Source organism: Pseudoliparis swirei, chromosome 12 (assembly GCF_029220125.1).
Source record: "Pseudoliparis swirei isolate HS2019 ecotype Mariana Trench chromosome 12, NWPU_hadal_v1, whole genome shotgun sequence".
NCBI classification, from domain to species: domain Eukaryota; kingdom Metazoa; phylum Chordata; class Actinopteri; order Perciformes; family Liparidae; genus Pseudoliparis; species Pseudoliparis swirei.
Window position 1 is genome coordinate 8,994,464 of NC_079399.1, and position 19,540 is coordinate 9,014,003.

The following is a 19,540-nucleotide window of genomic DNA, read 5'->3' on the forward strand; positions in this document are numbered from 1 at the left end:
CCATCTCCCCCCCTCCACCCCCATATTTTCCTTCCCTCCCCTCCCTCCTCATTCTCCAGCCCCTCCATCAAAGAGCATTCCAGCTCCAGAGCCCCTTAAGCCCTTCACTCTGGGCCTGTCCGTGCGACACGCAGACAGTCATCTTAAAGAATTGATTCACTCTGGTATCCAAAGCCTCGATGGAGTCTGGCTGCCAAGATACCCAGCAGGCGCCACTCATGGGGTCCAGGTACAAAGCAGCTGCTGCCCAACAATCAAGGCAAACATGGGAGGCACTCCGGGGGAAGATGCAGCCCTAACCTCCCTCTCAAGCCTCAACTGGTCACCTTGAGCCAGTTGTTGCCCGCCTGCCTTTCGAGACGACGAAGGATCGGGTCCAACGTTCGGATGAGGCCGGTGGAAGGGGGCGGCTATTGAAAGGCGCCTACAATTTACGATGAATGTGGAGAGAGATGCGAAAGGATAAAAGCAGAAAAATAAATGTGTTTTCTTTCCTTGGAAGAAGCATCCGCACGTGGCTGTGCTACCAAGGCCGTATAGAGTCGGCCCAACACACGGAGGACCATCAATAAGATAATGGCATGTGTGGTTTTCTTCTTGTGTAGCAGCCTGGAGGTCAAGTGAAGGAGATGCAAGCCCATCCCAGAAACCTCACGCACACATGCACACAGGGAAGAAACACCGGGTATGTCGTGATGCTCCAGATAGAGATCACAAATCACACACAAGGAGACAGGAAAGATATTACCTCACCTGAAGTGTTTCCATAAACTCCACTGTACCAAAGCCTTGGGAAGTGGTCTCACTCTTAAAGCTGTGATTTATGATGATACAATCCAGCACATCATCTTTCATAAATAAGGGAGATTAAATGAATAGACTGGGGCTGTGTATAGTAATTCCACGCTCAGAAATTAGGTATTCTGTTGAGCCACTGTGTGGTCTAAAAAGTAATAACAAGATGGTTTAGGAAAGAGGAGACATGCATCTGTCACCTTTTTCTTAAAGGTGCATAATACAAGATCTGGAGAATTTCTGTTGCCTCTCGGCTGCTCCCAACATGAGCCGGCGGCTCGTAGCTAACGGGGCTAACAGCTCTGAAAAACTCTTCTACACACACAGAGGGAGACATTACTCCTCTATATCTTTACATTCTGTTTGTTGCCATAGTGATGCTCTGAATACTGTATGTTGAAGTTAAAGTGAAGGAGGTATTAAAAAGAAAAAAAGAGGAAGAAAGAAAGAGAAGGGAGACGAGCTGAGGAGAGAGCGGAACTTGGCATCGCCAGTCTTCGTTTTAAAGTGAAAAGGCAGAAGAGGCAAAACGAGAGCGATGGAGAGCTGAGGAGAGAGGGGGCATTTACTAAAGCAGCTCAAGAGGGCCCTCATTACGATATTAAACAAGATTTAATAAGTGAGAGTGATTTGATGAGGTGATTATCCTGGCCCATTAATCAAGCAGGCTTCTGGCCTTGCTGTAATATGGCCCATCTTTCCCTCTCCACCAAAGCCTCTTTAGACGCTGAGCTCCTTACGGCGCTAAAGGCGCTTCAGAAACAACACAGGCCAACAAAGAAAAAGACATAATACATCTCATCTCTCAAGCCTGTGGGTATTTTTGATGCTCACTCATCCCTCTGCCTGCCTGTCAGCTCCTGTGGTGCATCTGGTAAATTGAACTCCTTAACATCTGGGTCAGAAAGTAAAGTCTTATCAGAGGGGGCTAAAAGTGATAACTGGCAATGATAACGAGAAAGCATCTGTTGGCTTTCAGGCTTTTGGGTCGAGAACAGAAGGAAGTTGCACGGATTTCACTGCATTGCTGGGTGTTGTAGAGAGGTAGGGGAAGCCTTTGTGTGTGTGTGTGCGGTGAGGGGGGGGGGGGTGTATGTGTGCGTGTGTGTGTGTGTGTGGATGGACTGATTCATAGATTGCTTCTTAGTAAAATGAGGTAGAAGCTGCATCCGGACATGAGCACAGTCTGCTCTTCATGCTCATCCAGGTCAAAACATGAATACGACTGACTGACCTTACGAACCCCCTAGCGCTGCAACTTCTTTCTTTTTTTTAACGAATCTGTTGATTTATTACAATTTCTTGTTTTAAATAGTGAAAAAATAGCCCAAAGTGCCCTTCTTCAAACTCCTTTTTGTTGTTGCACCATCAATCCAAAACACATAAAGTGGTCAATTTATAATGATATGAAATAGAAAAATGCTCACGTCCGTCAAGCTGCAACAAACAAATGTTGAGCATGTGTGCTTGATAAGTAGCTTAAATAATTAATCCATTATCAAAATACATGGTGATTAATTCACTGTCAATTGACTCATCAATTAATGGACAAATAGATTGAGCCATAACCCCATAATGTCTGTGTCATGAGTAGTGTATGTAATGTGATGACTATCATTTAACTTCAGTCACTTGCAACATTTTTTATTAATTTAAAAAAGATCTCTTGGTTTTTTAGACGACGAGGTTTGACTTCCTGTCAGTTGCACCCAGATTGGATTTGGAGAGTTGTTCCTTGAGGAGTCCAACTATGAGCTTTAAATGTGTTCCAGCAGCACATCTGAAAGAGATGATGAATGAGCAAAAGAAAATGGCATAAACTGATACAATTTCCTCCTCAAGCAAAATACATTTTATTAATGCGCCATAGAGGATTCGATAGAGTCGAGTCTCGAATGTCGTATTTTGTTATTTGTTTTTTTTACAACATAATTGCAGGTTGAATCACTGGAATGCTATATCTTTATGAAAGGAAGAATAGACTTTTGCAGAATACTTTAGATTATCACTTAGGTCTATAGACACATCTAAATCCTATAATTAAAGCACAAGAATAAAACATCCTGAAAACACAGTTGGATCTAAAGCAATGTAATGTTCTCCTCACAGTGGAGTAATTCATACCTCGAGGGCAGTCTTTTGCCTTCAAAACTTTTCAAACCTTTTTCAAGTCCAGTCCCGCACTACACAGATGCACATATTTATTAAAAGATGTACCATGTGGAATATTATGATGGAGCAGTTGAGTCCAAGACAATAGGTTAACCATAACCTCAAGAGTGGGAGAGAATAGGTATTACAAAGACAGCCAACCCCCTGAAACATTTTAAAAGCTCAAGTAGAAGAAGATTACCTTAAAGCAGGCGTGGGACGGAGCTTTTTCTAGGAACCGAGAGTATTAATACAATAAGCACAGAAAATATAATACAAGAATGTTTTTATCAACGTAATCCGGAGAGATGAGGCCAAACCAACCTGGACTATAATCCCAAGGAGAAGTACCCCTGGTTATCTGACATCTGGGACACACACACACACACACACACAAACACACACATTCACACACAGTGCCTCTCCATGTCTTATCCCCGATTCAAATTATCAACAGATAATCTTCAAGAGGATGTTGCCCCTTCGGTCTCTCTTTACTGAAACCTCTCCCCCAGAAGTAGAGGTCAAGCGGTCCACTGCTGGGTTAAGCTATCAATAAGAGGTCAGCGTGTTAACATTTCTATTAATATGACATGTTTGACCTGATACTCATTACTATTTGGACAGTGGAACGGTTGCTTGATGGTAAAGATCCTATCTTTGATTTAAGCTTAATTGAACTCATTCAGTCTTTTTTGCAATTTAACCCTCCTGTTACCGTAGGGTCAATTTGACCCCATTCAATGTTTAACCCTCCTGTTACCTTAGGGTCAATTTGACCCCATTCAATGTTCTTTCGGGTCAATTTGACCCCAGGCTGTTTTTCACTGTGTCAAACAAATAAGAAATATAAACTTTTTTATATATTTAAAGGGCTATTTAGGGAGTCAACAAACAAACATAAAGTACCTCACACTTAAACTTGGAAAACAATATTAATTCTAATAATTTTCTGGAGGTTTTAATTGCTGGGGTCAAATTGACCCCAAGGGTAAAATATGTCAGTAAATATAAAGGTAACAGGAGGGTTAAACATTGAATGGGGTCAAATTGACCCGAAGGCGACAGGAGGGTTAACAATGATTTAAATCTAAAGCATGAAATAAATCCCTCATTGGCCCCGACGATGGTTAGCATTTAGCTTCACACAGTTGGAAACAATTTCCTACTGATTTTTAAATATAATAAGTTTGTCTCTGCACTATCACGACCTTTATTATTTTAGGGGGCAATTTATTACCACTCTGAAAATTAATTGCCTATTTTATTTCATGTTTTCTATACGTAACCCTTTATTCTTCTCATGATTTCGCCTTTAAGTGGCGCTCTAATGAGTTTATTTGCCTGGTGTAAAATCCTTTATTTCAAAGGTATACAGATTGACTTGCCTTTATAATAAAACAGTTAGAAATAAAGCAGAATAACTGTCATAATGAAACACCTCGGGGGAAGAGCGGACTTGAAGGACAGACACAGAATTTGGTAGCTGACACTCTGAGGGCTGTAAGACAATGTCGCCTCCACTCTCTCTCTCTCTCTCTCTCTCTATCTCTCTCTCCGTGTTTCTGAGCAGCGTAATTTGAGTAAATGACAGGGGAACATCTGCTGTGCATAAGAGAGAGGCCAACACTTTAACATGCAGATGTCTCTCTCCATCTGCATTAATTCAATAATTACCGCAATGGAGGGAGGGGGGGAAATCTTTTTTTATAGCTTAAGACAATGTTATCTGTGCCAGTTGGTATGGGGAGGGAAAGGGGAGGAGTGTGTGTGTGTGTGTGTGTGTGTGGGTATGTGTACATGTGCTGCTGGAGGTTTGTGAAGAGGAGGGGTAGATTATTACACCATTTAGCCAGAGCAAGCTGTCACATTGTGGAGAAGCTCACGAATGCCATTGTGCCCTTGGTGAGTCACTGGCAGACTCCAAGTGACCGGCGATGCCTCAACGCCACCACTTTGTCACCGGACGACCGACATTCATATGCGTGTGTATGTGTTTGCACGTGTGAATGTGCATGACAACCAATCGGCTTCAATTCAGTGTTTATTTGTATGTATCGGCCGAGGTCTCTGAATCCTCAATTAAAGGGGATTTGAGGCAACACCAGAGGACGACGGGTCAAGGCTTCGACGTGCCGCTGAATCTGTCCTGGTGACATTTCAAATGTCAGGCAATCATATTTTGGTTGGCACCATCAATTACAATAAAAAATATTGGGCCAAGGAGAGCATTAACATGTAATTGTTCCCATTTGAATAAAGCTCATTACTTTATTGAGAGGTGGGCTCCAGTATCTCATTTTCATCAAAAGCATTTATAAAGCAATCAGACAGATCTGATTATAACGGTCGATGAGTGGAAGAGGTGACATGTGAAAAATGATTTAAATATCAAGATGTTACTTTTTTGCACACTATAACTAGAAGTTATTTAGCTGCAGATCTAATTGTGCAACTATACAGTCGCAGGTTGTAGAGATTAACATGCGTTCCACCGAGAAGCAAACCGATGCTCCAACAACCTTTGCCGGCACACGACCCCTGAGAGGAAAGGTCAATGAGAGGCTTTGAGATAAGCTCGCACAGACACACAAACAATTAAGGATGTTTCACAGTACATATACGATTACACACCCAGAATAAACATACAACCTGACATAATACCCGTGAGCATGCACACACCATCTCTTACAGCCACACACACACACACATCACACTCTTAGATGCCTGCCAAACATAGGGACAAAGGAAACTATTTGTATACTGAGCAGGCCAACTTCCTTTGATTGCACCAGTGCTGCTATAGGAAACAATGCACAGGCAGGCACTATTAATACACCAAGGAGAAAGAGAATTCCTCTTAGAGGAAAGCTCAAAGGAGCCATCGGCCGAGCTATTTGCAGACTTACTGACTGATTAAATGACCGACTGCGCCGTGCTTACTGCGGTCTCCGCATCTTGTCTTACTCGACTCCTTCCTTCTGCAAGGACTTCGACATGCAGAGACATGTGATATGTTGGGCATTAAGCGGGTCACTGGTATGTTCTCGCATATATTTTCTTCGACACATTTCTCAGACTATTGTGGTTATGACAGTTCCAGTTTATTCCAGATATCTAATTGAAGAAAGTGCATGAGAAATGTAACAGATCTCGACCACCGCTGTGTCGCCGCCACACGCCGGTGACATTTGACTGTTGGTAAATAGCTGCCCGGCCACACTTATGACCGCCTCTCCTTTCTAAAAGTGCCCAGTTAAAGAGCATCAAATCCCCACTCGCTAAACCCACACAAGCCCAACCTTCATTAGCATAGCTAACAAACTCCCTGAAAGAGCAACAGTGAGGAGAGAGAACAATGGCAGTCTATTAAAGGGGGAGATGAGGGGGTGAGGAGAGGAGACAAGGGGCAAAGCTATTGTTCTGGTCTGATTTAGCCCTTGGTGTCACCCTGCAACTGTTTTCACTTCTAAGTTTAGCCGGACGGCTGAAGAGGACAGGGAGAAGAAGGAGGAGGAGGAGGAGGAGGAGGAGGAGGAGGAGGAGGAGGAGGGGGGGAAAGATGGAGAACGCCGGGATGGTATTTGGACTGGGAGAAATGGTGTGAGGAGAAAGAGGATAAAGAAGGGAGGATGAAGGGTGCAGGGTAAAATGGAAGATGGAAAGAATGCAGAGTGAAGGGATGATGTCAGTCTCCGTAATGCAGACGTGTTCACAAAATCATGGCTCAAGTCTCATGTCGGAGACTTCAGAAATGTCCCCATAACGTTCAGGCTTAACAATGATATGTCTATTTATAGTCATTTCACAGCAGATTAATTATATCCAAGTACGAGCACTTCATAGTGGTATAAATAAAGAGTAGAGTCACGACAGGATACAATTAACAGCCTTATTGTTTTACTGTTTCTTTAAAATGAACAAATAAAAATGTCCATACTGCATTTGAACTGATACTATAAGCAAACCGTGTAGGCTTAAGTCTCTTAAGCTACACAAACAAAGTTAACAAGCGCACAGTGGAGCACCTGAAATGCTGACCTCGTCGTTTTTTTAAATTGCAACGATCAGCTGAGAATGTTCACAATTATTCGATTCCTCGGTTTTTGTTTAGATGACCTCATCAAATGTGTTTGACCAAAAGCACAAAACCAAGATTTTCAGTTTACTATCATACATGACAAAGATAACTCTCAAATGCTCACATTTAGGAAGCTGAAGAAAGTAATTGTGAGCATCTTTGTTTAAATAATGTAGCACTATTGTAAATGGACACATTTCATAGAAGCTGCTCTGAGATCAGTTCAGGTGTGCAGGGGATGTCAGCCCATCGTGTGCATAACGTACACACAACACCTCCGTACACATTTTTTTTCCGCTCGTGCCTTGAACCTTTTAGAGAGTCAAAGTAATTAATAACAAGTGAAAGCCAACTCAATAAAGAGGAGTAGAAAGTTCTGCAAAGTTCATTTCGTTGCATTATCCTGATGGAGCGAGGACCGAGGCTCAAGTCTCAAGTCAGTAAACAGCTGTCTCATAAAAGCAGTGTCGGTGATCCATCTGAGCAAACTAGGATCCAAACAGACAACCAAATGAGCAAGAGCAAGACCCAAGGAGAAAGAAAGAGGGAGACAGATTAGCCCAGCTGTCTGCTCATAAAGCGGCCGAGGGGTGAGGCGCTAAGCCCTGCAGTGAAAGCAGAGCTTAGGTGGGTGACACAGGGCAGAGGACCCCACTCAGCCCACAGGGGCCTGCAGCACAGGGCCCGAGCCAAAGCAAAGACACATGGATAAACAGTGGGAGATGCGGCTCCGAGCTCGCAAAGACCGCCGGGCTAAGACGGGCGAGCGGGCGGGTGGGCGTCACATTCCCCCCCCCCCCCCCCCCCAAGCCAGGAGTGGAGACAGGGGGGTTAAGGCTTAAGGCTTGGCTCCCTAACTGACGGACAAGGGACGAGTCGGGATGGCAGACACTGTCTCAGCCGGTGAGTTCACCAGAAAGAATGTAGATTTATTGTACATTGCTTGGGCTCAATGAAGGCCCAATTACGTCGGATCTTGACACGCAACCCCTCCCAGAACACGGCCCGGAATGACCCCTCGGCCCCCGTCCTCTTTCCACTGTTTTTGCAAACACACAGCACTGTCCATCTCTTCAGCCGTGTCCTGCTGATGACCCCCTAGTTAGCACAGCAGCCTGGGAATGGCCTGTGATGACAAGGTCACTGGTATGAAGGCAGAAGGCCTGGTTCACCACCGCAGGACCGAAAGCAGCACGGGGTCTTTAACCGCTCTGGATTTCACACACAACCCTCGTCCACGACCTCGTGGCAATTGAGGCATTAGCAGCTGCTGTTTTATGAGGGTCCCGATGTGACAATGCACATCCATCAACAGTACGGTCATAAGTTATATCTACAGTATTTTTTTTTCCGATCGGGTGTGAAAACAGCCAGAGTGCTTATGTTGTTTGATCCTTGAAGAGGTGCAGGGGGAAGAGCGCTCTGACAATGTGCAGATAAATTATGACACAGTAAAAGTGTAGATATGCAATAAGCCTTTTAACACAGTTTACCTTCCCTTGGATAGCTCATTGATGATGATAATAATAATAAAACTATATTTTTAAATACAGAGAATAATACTGGTACTGCAAACCTTTAGATGTTTTCACTGTTTTTCTATGTTAACAATGAACCAGTCCACCTGCAAAGCTGAGAGAGAACACACTTGTCTGTAATTGAAATGCCCAGTGTGTGCAGTGTGATGCCTCCTGTTGTTTACGATGCTCCTCCGTGTGCTTGGCATGTCGACTTTGATTACCAGCGTCATTTACTCCATTGAAGAGCTGTTCTGCTTTGAGCTTTGGACCTGGGGCCCCGTTTCTATTACACTCCGGTAAGAAGGCGGGGAAATACCATTTCATTAACGTGTCACACGTAAAATTCGATTTGCAAAATGATTTAGCAATTATTTACGGAGAGCCAAAAAGTGTGACCAGGAGCAGTTTCACTTACATGTATTATTACAACTTGTGATTTCCTAAACATATTTTTCACAGAGATTTCCATGATAAGAGAGCACACAATCAGGAGTCAATCTTAATAGGGGTCTCTGTATACATCTGGCATTAGCCTGGACATAGTCACCTATGTCTGGCCGCAACTAAAATATGTGGATTAATTTGTTAATTATTTTCTCGAATAATCAATAAATCATGTGGTCTTTTAAAATAGTGGAGAATGGCGATCACAATTCCCTTTTCTGAGGCTGCAACTATAACAGTTATTGTGATGAGTAATCTGCATTGTTTTTCATTTGTTCTTGTCTCGGTTCATTAAAATAGCAAAAACAAAAGCGCACACGTCACAGTTTACCATAGCCTGAAGGAATGTCTTCCAATACAGATCAACAGTCTGAATCCCAAACATAGTCCCTCTAGAAATATTGATATACAACAGTGGAACACAGCCAAACCGCACTTTAGAGAAGCTGCTGCTGCAGAAGCGTTTTGCTTGATCTACAGCTTAAATAATAAATGCACTGGTTTAAAAAGAATAATTGATGAATCAACTAATCTTTGCAGCGCTGTTGCTTTCTGTAAATAAGGCCAAACATGTTTTAGACATAACTTTGAGTGCCAAATGACTGAAGTTTATAATAACTTTGTAATAACTGTGTACAAATGTCATGGTGGGATTCACTGATGTGAGTTCAGGTCTCTCAGACCCAGCAGGTCAGGCCGACTGTATCTCTTTAATACCTCTGCCCTGTATCTCTTCTGGCCGGTCTCTTATTCCCTTGATTTTCTATAACAGGGTTTCCTTGAGAACTAAATCTACTTAGGATTTATTGTTTCTTATTATTTCTCATCATTGGAAAAAATAATCCTTTCACCTAATCCCCCACTCCCTCCCTCTCTTTCAGATCATATTCATCAAGATCATCCCCTCTGACAAAGCAAGAAATCAGCACAGTGGTGAGGTCTAACGGATCGCGGACTGGAACATGGGAGTTTCTTCCAAATCAAATCAGGTTCCTCTGATGTAATCAAGACGAGACGCCAAAGACGACAACATAATCTCCCGGGGACATGCCTCCTTTGCTTGGACATTATTAAAAAATAGAGGAGGAACAAATCTTTAGATTGAAAGACTGGGGGGGGGGGGGGGGGAATGAAATTATAATAAATCTGGGAAAATCTGGGGTAAGGTTGGATAAAGCCTTCAGACACAGATGATGGACAAATCTTCACCGTGGTGTGTGTGTGTGTGTGTGTGTGTGTGTGTGTGTGTGTGTGTGTGTGTGTGTGTGTGTGTGTGTGTATACATATTTAAATTGACTCAAGATCAAGTTGCTGACCTGCTCTCCCTCTGTGCACATCAGGAGAGCCTGTGGTCACTGAGTGTTCGGGATAATCTGTCTACGGCGACTTGGTGGACTGTGATGCATCATGGATGGCTTCTCGGTCATTGGAGGGTGTACTTGCAATCAACACCCACATGGTGGCACAATATGTCAAAAGTGGCCCCCAGCTATAGGAATGTAATATCTCTTTCTATTAATCTGACCCGATCTCTCTCATGATGAACAAAGCAGCACACGTAATGCATAAAGGAACCAAGGCCAGTGAACTTTTCACTTTTACTGTGGGTCTAGCTGATCTACAAACGCACCGCCGTCACAACACAGAGGATGAAATAGTAATAATAGAGTAGACATTGACTGCAAAGTAATTCTTGGCCTTCGCCACCAGGGGGCCTCATGTGACCTGTGGAGAGGACCTGTGGGCAATACAGCTTGGTTTTTGTTTTGAACACAACCCAAACGTGACTTGGCATGGCGTCAGATAAGTTTAATGCCTGAGAGTAAAAAAACAAGTATTCTAAAATTATTATGGCGGGGGTCAGGGGTGGGCGTCTCCACAAGTGGGAGGGAGGTACATTTACAGTATTTATGTATGTGTATGTATAAGAGGTATGCAGGTATGTGCATATATATATGTTAATATATGTGTGCATGTTTTTGCATGTCTACCCGTATATATATATATATATATATATATATATATACGCTTTTTTAACATTTATATATATTCTTTTTGTAATGTTTTTTGTCTGAGTTCCTTTGTATAAGTAAAATGTGTACATATTTTCCTTTGCATGTGCATATCTCGAAAACCAATAAAAGATTTGATCACACAAAAAACGAAAAGTATTATGGCAGGTGTTCTGCCTGCAAGTTCACAATTATTTAGCTAATATAAGTGTGTTTGCCATGGTGATTTAGGGTGTATCCAGTGGGATAATGGCCTGGGATTCTTGGTGCATATCGTTTCCGGTCCTCTCCGGAATGTGTTTGTCTGGAGGACTTGGACACCGTGTGATTAACAGGTCAATACCACGACGTTGTCCGATCTGGGAGTTATCCCTATTTTTGTCTTTTAACCCGTATGGTCGTTTAAATATAGATACAGTGACAAATCATTCATTTCCAGAATGATAACTCGAAAAAGTAATACTTATACATCGATAGCGTAGCAGGGAAGCTATACCTCTTCCAATTTTAGGAGACTCTGATGTTGAATTTCAAAATAAAAGCTCTAGGACTTCACATTCATGCGCAAATGTGCCTCTAATTTAAGATTAGATTAAAAAAGAATTGGTCCTTAGTTACAAACTAATTTTGCTTGAGAATAATACCGTAATGCCTCGTGCACACGCGTACCGAAAAAAAGAAAGAAAAAAACGTGCGGGTTGGCTTGACAGCAGTTGGTAACCTCAACGTGACTCTCGGTCCTGGCCAGTGAAGAGTCACTGTGGAGGAAGACCATCGGAGAAGGCACCACCATGGGCAGCATCGCGGGCCTCGAGAGGTTCGACAGCCCGGGTAAAGGACGAGCTCTCCGCGTGACCAGACCCTTCAAAGTCGGAGAGCTGCTGTATTCCTGCCCGGCGTACACGTATGTGCTGTCATTAGAGGAGAGAGGATACAACTGCGAGTTCTGCTTCGCCAGGTCAGTGACCGCTCACTTTCCATCCGATTGACTTTTCTATTTGTGAAACGACAACGAATCGACTCATCACTGTAGGTGTGATTCCTGATGGGGCTTTAAATAGCAGAGAATGTCCCTAATGCTCTATTTTTGCAGATATATACTATTTTATCCTCCTGAGAACAGAGGGGAAATGGTGTCTTCTAACTTCTTTTTTGTATGTGATTTCTACCTATTTAGAGTTCAATAAACATTTTACAATTTAAACATTTTGAAAATTATTTTGATTTTAAATTTTACAGCATGTCCACTGTAGTGGACCTCAGGACAATTTTCGTGTGAAAAGACAGAAAATATAGAAGATAAACTAATAAATGACGGCTGTAGAGTGATATTAAACTAATAATACATTGCACTTTTTATTAAAAATGAACATCTTATGTCCAGAACTAACTTAGAACCGATATATTTATTTTAATTTGGATTACCTAAACTAATCCTTTGTTCATCATTCTTTACTTTTCTTCATTTATTATGTTGCATGTTTTATTTTTAGCTATGATATTCCTGGTAATGTAGAGGAATATTGTGCATTTGGTACACCTCATATACGATCTTGAGTCATTAAATACATCAATGTTGTCCTGGTGTCCACTATGATTGACATTCATACATTTCAGAGCTAAATATATCATTCCTGACATGTTAATAAACAAGAACATATCTGAATATCATAGTAAAAAAGACAATAATTAAGCAATATTTGACGTATCTTTTGACTTTCCCTAAAATGGGCTGGTTGATCTTGTGTCAAACGGAAGAGGAAGTTGTCATCACCCCACCTCCACCCATGTGGTATCACTGGAAGGCCCATGATGTCCTCTTTAGTCAACAGCAGGACTTCATAGAAGAACTCAAAGAAGTCAAAGAAGAGATGCAAAACCAACATGTCCACCACAGACTCTGTGGAGGACACAAATGAATGGGCTGGGTCTCAGGAGGATATTATATCATACAGTTTATGAAGCGATAATTCAGTAAGGTCATAAAAAACATATTCTCCTGAGATAAGTTCAAAGTGACTGACGCACAGCTATTTATGGTTTTATCATGAATCAAGTTGTGACATGTCTTTTTTTTCACCATCCAGGCAGTCGTTATTATAGGCTAAATAACAAACAGATAAAATCTGATTTAATAATCTAGTGTTTATTGTCCTATGGTCATTCTTTGTATTTGATAAGAATATGAAAGGTTCATTATAGATGATGGACAGTGTTGCTGTTATACTGTGTCCTCTCTGTATCTGTGTTCTCTCACATATGAACATAGTCTTGCGTAACTAGAACGTCACCGTGTTAATTTCAGAGAGACCTCAACATCTTGGCAGAGAAACGGGAAGAAGGAAACATTTTAAGGCAAGGCAAGGCAAGTTTATTTATATAGCACATTTCATACATGAATGCAATTTTAACATCCTGACAGACAAACAGATACAGCTATATATGCAGTACAACCCGTTGTGAGAGGATCCATTCTGTTTGACACAGCTCAGTTGGCTACTGTGTGTAGAGTAGAGTGCAGACTGTGTGTGAGTGTAAGAATCAGTCATCAACATGAGACTGAGTTACACCTGTGTGTTCCAGCCACCGCCCGACAGTCTGACAATTAAATGGATGGACTATTGCTTTACTTTTCAATGTGATGAAGAGACGCAGCTGGTCAGTGGTAAGGTCAGCTCTATTAATACAACAGAAGCGCTTCATTGCCTTAATTATGATGGGCCGACAGCAACTGCTGCGTCTTGTTTCAGAGTAATGGAGCAGGATGTTTAGACACATACAAACTCAAGCAGCTAGACTCAAATTAGGGGTCGGCTGGAGCTCTTGGGGGGTCGTCCCGTAACCACTAGGTAGCAGGTTCGATCCCCACTGCTCCTTAATAACTAAGGATGGGTCAAATGCAGAGAAGAATTTCCCCATAGGGATAACTATAAGTGTACATTTCTTTCTTTCTTTCAAATACAAGTAGATACTCACATACAGATACATTGAAGTTTGATCTTTGTATGCAGGTTGATCTATTCTGAGCTCAGATGTCTGATGTTAGTGTTTGTGTATCTGGAGAAGTACATCATACAAGGAAGTGTGAGGATCTTTTTCTAATCATATGCTGTTTACAACCCATGAACTAATAGACTATCTCTCTGTGTCTCATACATAGGAAAGAGAAGTTGGCGAGATGCGGGAAGTGCAAGAAAGCCTTCTACTGCAATGTGAAATGCCAGGTAGGATGCAGCTGGGGGAGCGACACAAATACTCAGGAACGTAGAGAAAGATATCGGACCCTGTAAAGTAGCTCAGAGCTCCAAACTATTTGGGTATTGCCTTTCTAACGGCTGTTGGAAATCAAGGAGATTCATTCAAGGAATGATAATATTGCCCTGTGGACATTTTAGCTGAGCCTGCAAAGCTACGTTTAAAACGACCTAAAACAGCCACAGTGGGGATGAACCTTGTGTTTTAGGGGAGATATGTCCTGTTCTCTGATGCCACCCACAAGCAAAACCTAACACGTGTTGCCCCACTAGTAGTAGCACCAGTAGTAATGATCATTTTTGTTCTACCCTTTTTCATCCATATTAATTTTGTTTTCTGGTGCATGTCACACCCGTGGGTAAAGATGAACTAACTCAGAGAATGGAGACGAGCGGTCAATGAATGGATGAGTTTGCATGGTGAGAGGTGAGGGAAACATTGTGGTGGGTCCTCTACTCTAAATAGTTTGCTGAACCTTAGATATTCACACTTGAATGGGCTTTAAATGTCAGGGTTGTGTGTTTTTGTGTAGAAAGAGGACTGGGCCATGCACAAGCTGGAGTGCTCTGCCATGATTGCATTCAAAGAGAACTGGTGCCCTTCAGAGATATGTCGCCTTGTGGCTCGGATCCTCGCCAAGAAGGTTGGCCAGTTAATAAAAAACAATGTATGGCACATTATTCTGTTTATAATCATGCCTCTTTTTCCACAGAAAACAATGAAAGAAAGATGTGCTTCGGAGAATATCTTACTCATAGAGGAGATACAATCACGTGAGTGATTCACCTTTAACACACATGCATGTTTTTTAAATTTTTTATTAAGGAACCCACTTGGCAAGTGTTAGATTTAGCATAAAATGTCCAGAGACTCTGAGTTTGTACTTCAGTCCTAGGGGTCACGAGATATCGCTCTCAAAAAAGCACAACCCATTCAGATTAGACTGCCAGAAACACTCAAGGCCTCAACTCTATATATATATCACATAAGTGTGGGTTGAATTACACATCGCAGTGAGTGAAACAACTTTAGACTAACAAACACAGTGCTCACCGACTGTCTGTAATTTAAATGGCGTTGATTGAGTTAGTCATCATGAGAGAACTCATAGTCGAGGTTCAGTTCAAAACCATAACAAAGCATATCGACCAATATTCCCTGATTTGATAGAATACTACATGTATAAAAGTAGATGGTGTGTGTGGAATAAAAATCAAAGTCTAGGCTGTTTCTAGTAGTTATCAAAAGGCAATCATAGATAGTCTAAAAATATTTTTTTAAAGAGTATGCATACTATGCAGGTTACGAAATACACATTTAATCAATCAAAATATCTATCCCTTCTCCTGAAACAGACATGGAGGACGTAGATAATGAGAAAAGAGAGATGCACGAGGCAGATGTTGCCAGACTGCATCGTTTTTTCTCCAAACATTTGGAGTTTCCTGACCATAAAGACCTTCTCACACTCTTCGCCCAGGTACCACACACAAATCATTGTTAAATAGGCCTTACTATGTTATACTAACAATGTGCTGGTCCATGACTCCATGAGTTAAAGAAGAGCAAAGGCACAGCAAATTATATATATTTTGATGAACTTTTTCTTTCTCTTTCCTGTGTCATTTATTCAACAGGTTGCCTGTAATGGTTTCACTATAGAGGACGATGAACTGTCCAACATCGGTACTGCAATCTACCCAGAGTAAGGAGGAACACATGCATAGGAGCACATTGTCATTGTGTACCGTTTGAACAACGGCTGTACGCGTAGTAGAGTGCACAGGGCGGTCTCCCCTCCCTACAGCTTATATGTCTTAGTGTTTATTCCTCAAGGTTGCTTTTTTGGTTACGTGGCAGTTACCTCCTTTTATTTTTGGACATTGGTCATTTGATTGGGACTCCAGTTATTGTTCTTGTAAAAAAAAAAACATTCCATGAATGCTGAAAGCTACAACTAGCTGTATTTGGTCATGTATAAAGATTAGTATTCAGGGCAACATTTAACAATCATATTGTCAATACTTCCCCAGTTTATCATGTGGTGGTTAAATGAGGCTGTTAGATTTATATTTTTTTTAACGGCTGTGCGAGAGTGAATTTGTCCTCTCTGCAAATTTCTAAGAGATTTCCATCCTGCCACCCAGGTAGTAGCAAGATCACAAACATATTTAAGTATAGTATATGCCTAAGTTGGCACTTTTCTCTCTGCTCCTACTTCACTGTAAAAAAAATAGAAAGCTTGATTTGTAGTCTTCTCCGTTTCCTTCCGTCCGTCTCCTCCCAGTGTGGCACTGATCAACCACAGCTGTTGTCCCAGCGTCATAGTCACAAATAACGGGACGTCAGCGGAGGTTCGGGCGGTGCAGAACATGAAGCCTGGAGATGAAGTGAGGAAACGGGACAGCTGCCATTAGAGGGGTTGGGTTCAGTTTGTTTTTGTTCATGTGTGTGTGTGTTTGTGTTTGGTGTGTGTGTGTGTGTGTGTGTGTTGAGAAGGGAGACGTTTTAATGAGTGTGTATACAACGTGTCCATCTGTGACCTTCATTGGATTCAAATGTGGTGGTTCAGCACGCACCAAATAAAAAAACAAGACATAATCACAACATGACATTCAAACTAGTGAAGAACAGTAGATGTGTTATGTTTAAACAATATAATACTCCTGTGTAATCAAAATGTCAAATTATTCCATTAGATCTTGAAACAAACTTGATAGTTGTTTTTTTGTTTTTTAAACACTGGAGATTTTGGAGGAAAATACATTATGGCTGAGATAGTATGTTAAGGTGGAGAAGCTTTGCAGGCGGAGATTGAAAGGCGAGGACAGGAGTGTGAAGGCTCGCATGAGCATCACTGCTACTTGTCAGGGTGTAAAGGCAACCCTGTAAAAGACTGTGTGTGGTTTCTGGGGGCAGGGGCGTAGCAGCTGATTTAAGAGGCCAGTGGGGTTATATATTTTCAGACTGAGCTCCTGAACTGAAGTTTAAAATCTATCTGGCAGCAAATGGAGACATTCAAACAAGAAGAAAAACATCAAGGGAAGCGTGTTCATTCCCACGTGTTATTTCCACCTCTAGGTGCTCATCAGCTACATAGACGTCCTCTTTCCGACAGACGACCGCAACAACAGGCTGAGAGAGTGCTACTATTTCACCTGTGACTGCCAGGACTGTAACAACATGTCCAAGGCAAGAAGTGCCCAGTGGAAAAAAAGACAAAATCATAGAATTGCAATTCACGGAGAAACAAAACTTGATAGTTTTGTCCCGTTTTCACCTCTAGGACAAAGAAAAGTTGAAAGTACGCAAGCAGAGTGACCCCATCGAGCCAGAGGTCATCAGCAACATGGTGCGGTACGCCAGGAAAACCATCGGAGAGTTCCGGGCTGTGAAACACACAAAGAATATCCTCTCGCTAAGTAACAGCCAAGAGGCTGATGTACAATTCATCTGCACTTTGATTTTGACTCAAGGAGACCCGCGGGCCCGTTTAGTGCCTATGAAGCTCTCTGAAGCAGACGGTTATCCTTCTGCAAAGTAGCTTTCAAGACTGTGAAACATCCGACTCTATAGGATCAGAGGCCCCGTTGATGCTTCAGTAAAACCCCTCAGCTTGTTTCGACACGGTCCTTGACTCTGTGGCACCCCCTAGTGAGTTGCTGGAGATGTGTGAACAGAGTCTGGAGAAGATGGGAGCCGTCTTTGATGACGCCAACGTCTACATGCTGCACGTGATGTACCAGGCCATGGGGGTCTGTCTCTACATGCAAGACCCGGACGGAACGCTCAGATACGGCGAAAAGATCATCAAACATTACAGGTTGAGACCACATGAGACAAAGTAACACATGATTTCAGATTGCATTGTGGGAATTGTAGTTTTTTAAATTATTTTTTATAAAAGATATTGAACTATACCAGGAACTAATAGTCAGGATAGCTTTGCCTCCGTTTGTTCAGTTTGACCTCTTTTTAATCTGTTGTGTGCAAGTCCATCAATTTCTGTATAAAAAGTAATGAAGGTGATTAAGAAAGTCAAACATTTAGTTTCACCGTCTCTTTTCTTTACCATTACAGTACAGGAGGAAAATTAAATTCATTGTTTTATCATGACATTAATGCAAAATATTACCTTTTGAAAAAGCATGTTGTCAATGTGCATGCCTTCATCCAACTTCTTTTGTCTTTGTAAGCAATGATTTAAGTCTAATCAGCATGCACTCTCTCCAATGCAGAAAGCTGTATCCATCCTACTCTTTGAATGTGTCCTCCATGTTTCTGAAGTTGGGTCGTCTGTACATGGGCCTAGAGAGGCGCTCAGCGGGGGTCAGCGCTCTCAAGAAGGTAACTGTTTTCAATATGCAGCGTCACAGTTTCGGTTGGTACCCAAAACCGAGGTTCAATATACCAGTAACTACGAATCACGGACATACTTGCATGTTGTATAACGCTGTACAATTGTTTGTTTACACAGGCAATGGCCATAATGGAGGTGGCTTATGGGAAGGATCACCACTACATGACAGAGTTGTGCAAAGAGATGGCATAAAAATGAGGAGTAAAGTAAAGAAATGATGGAACATGGCTGGCCCCAAGGGACTGCATGCACTCCTTTGATTTGGATCTTTAAGATAAGATAAGATATATACTTTATTAATCCCCAAGGGGAAATTAGTTCTCTGCATTTAACCCATCCTTAGTTATTAAGGAGCAGTGGGCTGCAGTGATGCGCCCGGGAAGCAACTGGGGGTTCAGTGCCTTGCTCAAGGACACTTCGACTTGCTACTAATGGGGAGAGCCGGGATCGAACCGACAACCTTGGGGTTGCAGGACGACCCCCTTACCCCACTGAGCTACAGCCGCCCCCTTTACAGAACTGAAGGCACTTTCTATTCTTTTTTTTGTACTGAAGCAGAAAGAGAGCATTTGTGTTCATATGCAAAGTTTAATGCAATAAAAGTATTATGGAATTTCGGGATATCGGACTCATCAGTGTTTACATCAGTGTTGTGTATCCAGTCATATTAGTTTGTTGAATGCAAGATATGTTTGTACCAAGCATGCATTAAATAATAAATGTGAAAATCTGACATTGTGAACGGAGTTTGTGACGTAGGTAGAGCACAAGATTATCCAAATGATTCCATGTTTGTTTTGGCTTGTGGCCGATACATCAGCTGGACCCTGTCATCCATCACAGTGAAGTGGTGGACGTGTGTGTGTAGGTGGCAACAATGCAACACAATTTCCACCAGCCAATTAGGTCGGCTGCCTCACCA

At 42.1% G+C, this 19,540-nt stretch overlaps 1 protein-coding gene across 5 annotated transcripts; it reads left to right on the plus strand.

Moving 5' to 3' along the window:
• Window positions 1-11,756: 11,756 nt before the first annotated feature.
• On the plus strand, window positions 11,757-19,351 carry LOC130202382 (N-lysine methyltransferase SMYD2-like). Of its 5 annotated transcripts, XM_056427879.1 has the most exons (12): window positions 11,761-11,961; window positions 14,164-14,227; window positions 14,791-14,901; window positions 14,971-15,031; window positions 15,614-15,738; window positions 15,896-15,963; window positions 16,546-16,648; window positions 17,340-17,450; window positions 17,545-17,665; window positions 17,907-18,081; window positions 18,497-18,605; window positions 18,736-19,351. In XM_056427879.1, the coding sequence occupies exons 1-12, from the start codon at window positions 11,795-11,797 to the stop codon at window positions 18,808-18,810; spliced, it is 1,290 nt and encodes a 429-aa protein (XP_056283854.1). In that variant the 5' UTR covers window positions 11,761-11,794; the 3' UTR covers window positions 18,811-19,351. The 5 variants fall into 5 exon arrangements, with proteins under 5 accessions (XP_056283851.1, XP_056283853.1, XP_056283852.1 ...); XM_056427878.1 differs by having other exon boundaries at window positions 11,759-11,961; window positions 14,791-15,031; XM_056427877.1 differs by having other exon boundaries at window positions 11,759-11,961; window positions 18,497-19,351.
• Window positions 19,352-19,540: the final 189 nt, after the last annotated feature.

Coding starts and splice junctions, on each gene's coding strand:
- LOC130202382 (XM_056427876.1), top strand. CDS start 11,795: ATGGGCAGCATCGCGGGCCTCGAGAGGTTCGACAGCCCGGGTAAAGGA. Junction 14,228..14,790: donor ACTGCAATGTGAAATGCCAG/GTAGGATGCAGC, acceptor GTTTTTGTGTAG/AAAGAGGACTGGGCCATGCA. Junction 16,649..17,339: donor ACATGAAGCCTGGAGATGAA/GTGAGGAAACGG, acceptor TTCCACCTCTAG/GTGCTCATCAGCTACATAGA.